Source organism: Diaphorina citri, unplaced genomic scaffold (assembly GCF_000475195.1).
Source record: "Diaphorina citri unplaced genomic scaffold, Diaci psyllid genome assembly version 1.1 scaffold15540, whole genome shotgun sequence".
Classification (NCBI taxonomy): domain Eukaryota; kingdom Metazoa; phylum Arthropoda; class Insecta; order Hemiptera; family Psyllidae; genus Diaphorina; species Diaphorina citri.
In genome coordinates, this window is record NW_007392903.1 from 1 (window position 1) to 1159 (window position 1159).

Below are 1159 nucleotides of genomic sequence, written 5' to 3' on the forward strand. Positions count from 1 at the left end.
AAAATAAAAAGTCCATTACTAAAAAAGGAAAGAAAACAGTCACTGGAGATGTTGATAATAAAGAACTTCCTAAGTCTGACAATGATACCAACACAGAACAGAAATCTGATGAGCAAGCTAAAGGTTTTCCTAAACATTTGGAAAATGGCTCTGAAACTAAAGATGAACCCAAGTTTAACGAAGAGCAAGAATCACGCACTATCTTCGTAGGCAATTTACCTTTGAAAATAAATCGTGACAGAGTCACCAGCATGTTCAAACCATATGGTGAAGTAGAGACAGTCAGATTCCGCTCTGTCCCTGTAGCTGATATTACTCTACCAAGGAAAGCATGTATTAAGATGAACAAAGTCCATGAGAAGAGAACCAATATGAATGCTTACGTGAGGTTCAAGAATCTGGAAAGTGTTGAGAAAGCGTTGGAAATGAATGGACATGTCATAGATGAACATACCATTCGAGTAGATAAAGCACTGACAACAACTAAGAGCAACTCTCATTCCATATTCATTGGAAATATACCATTTGGTAAGCTTTTTTTTTCTACAGTCCATTGGTCATCGTGTACTCAAGTGTACTGGATTTTCACTCAATATTTCTATTTAAAACCTACTTTGAACTACTTTTCAGAGGAATCCTTAGTACAAGTGACTGATCCCTTTCAAATTGGGTAGAGCTAACAAATTATCGAAATTTAATGACAATATTTGTTACGTGGAGGTACACATTTCAAAGTGTGATCATTGATCATCATGGGCAATCTCTACCATATAATTTTACCAATACCTGCCTAGCTAAGTATCGATTATCGATTTCTTGTTTGTACATTTCAGAGGCTGAAGAGGAAGAACTAAGAAAAGCGTTCGAGTCTTGTGGGGAAATCGATAATGTTCGTTTGATAAGAGATCAGCATACCAACATTGGCAAAGGCTTTGGCTATGTGAACTTCAAGGTGAGCTTCACAACGCTGTCCTCTATCTTTTCTAAGTGATTTTATTTACATACCTGATAGAATATAATACTCTGTGCTTTGACAAAAAAGTCTCTACTTATATCCCAGATTCGTAGATTCGTATACCCCAGCATGAGAACAGGGTCTTGTTTAGGAAGATTTTTTGGGGAGAGATTGCCCAACCAAAAATTATTTCAAACCTAGTTG

At 36.6% G+C, this 1159-nt stretch overlaps 1 protein-coding gene across 1 annotated transcript; it reads left to right on the plus strand.

The window, feature by feature from the left end:
- Window positions 1-5: 5 nt before the first annotated feature.
- On the plus strand, window positions 6-1020 carry LOC103523119 (RNA-binding protein 34-like; the record flags this gene model as incomplete). The annotated part of the gene is made up of 2 exons (XM_008488186.3): window positions 6-528; window positions 834-1020. Coding segments are annotated over 2 exons (681 nt in total), but the record flags the coding sequence as incomplete, so codon positions are not given.
- Window positions 1021-1159: the final 139 nt, after the last annotated feature.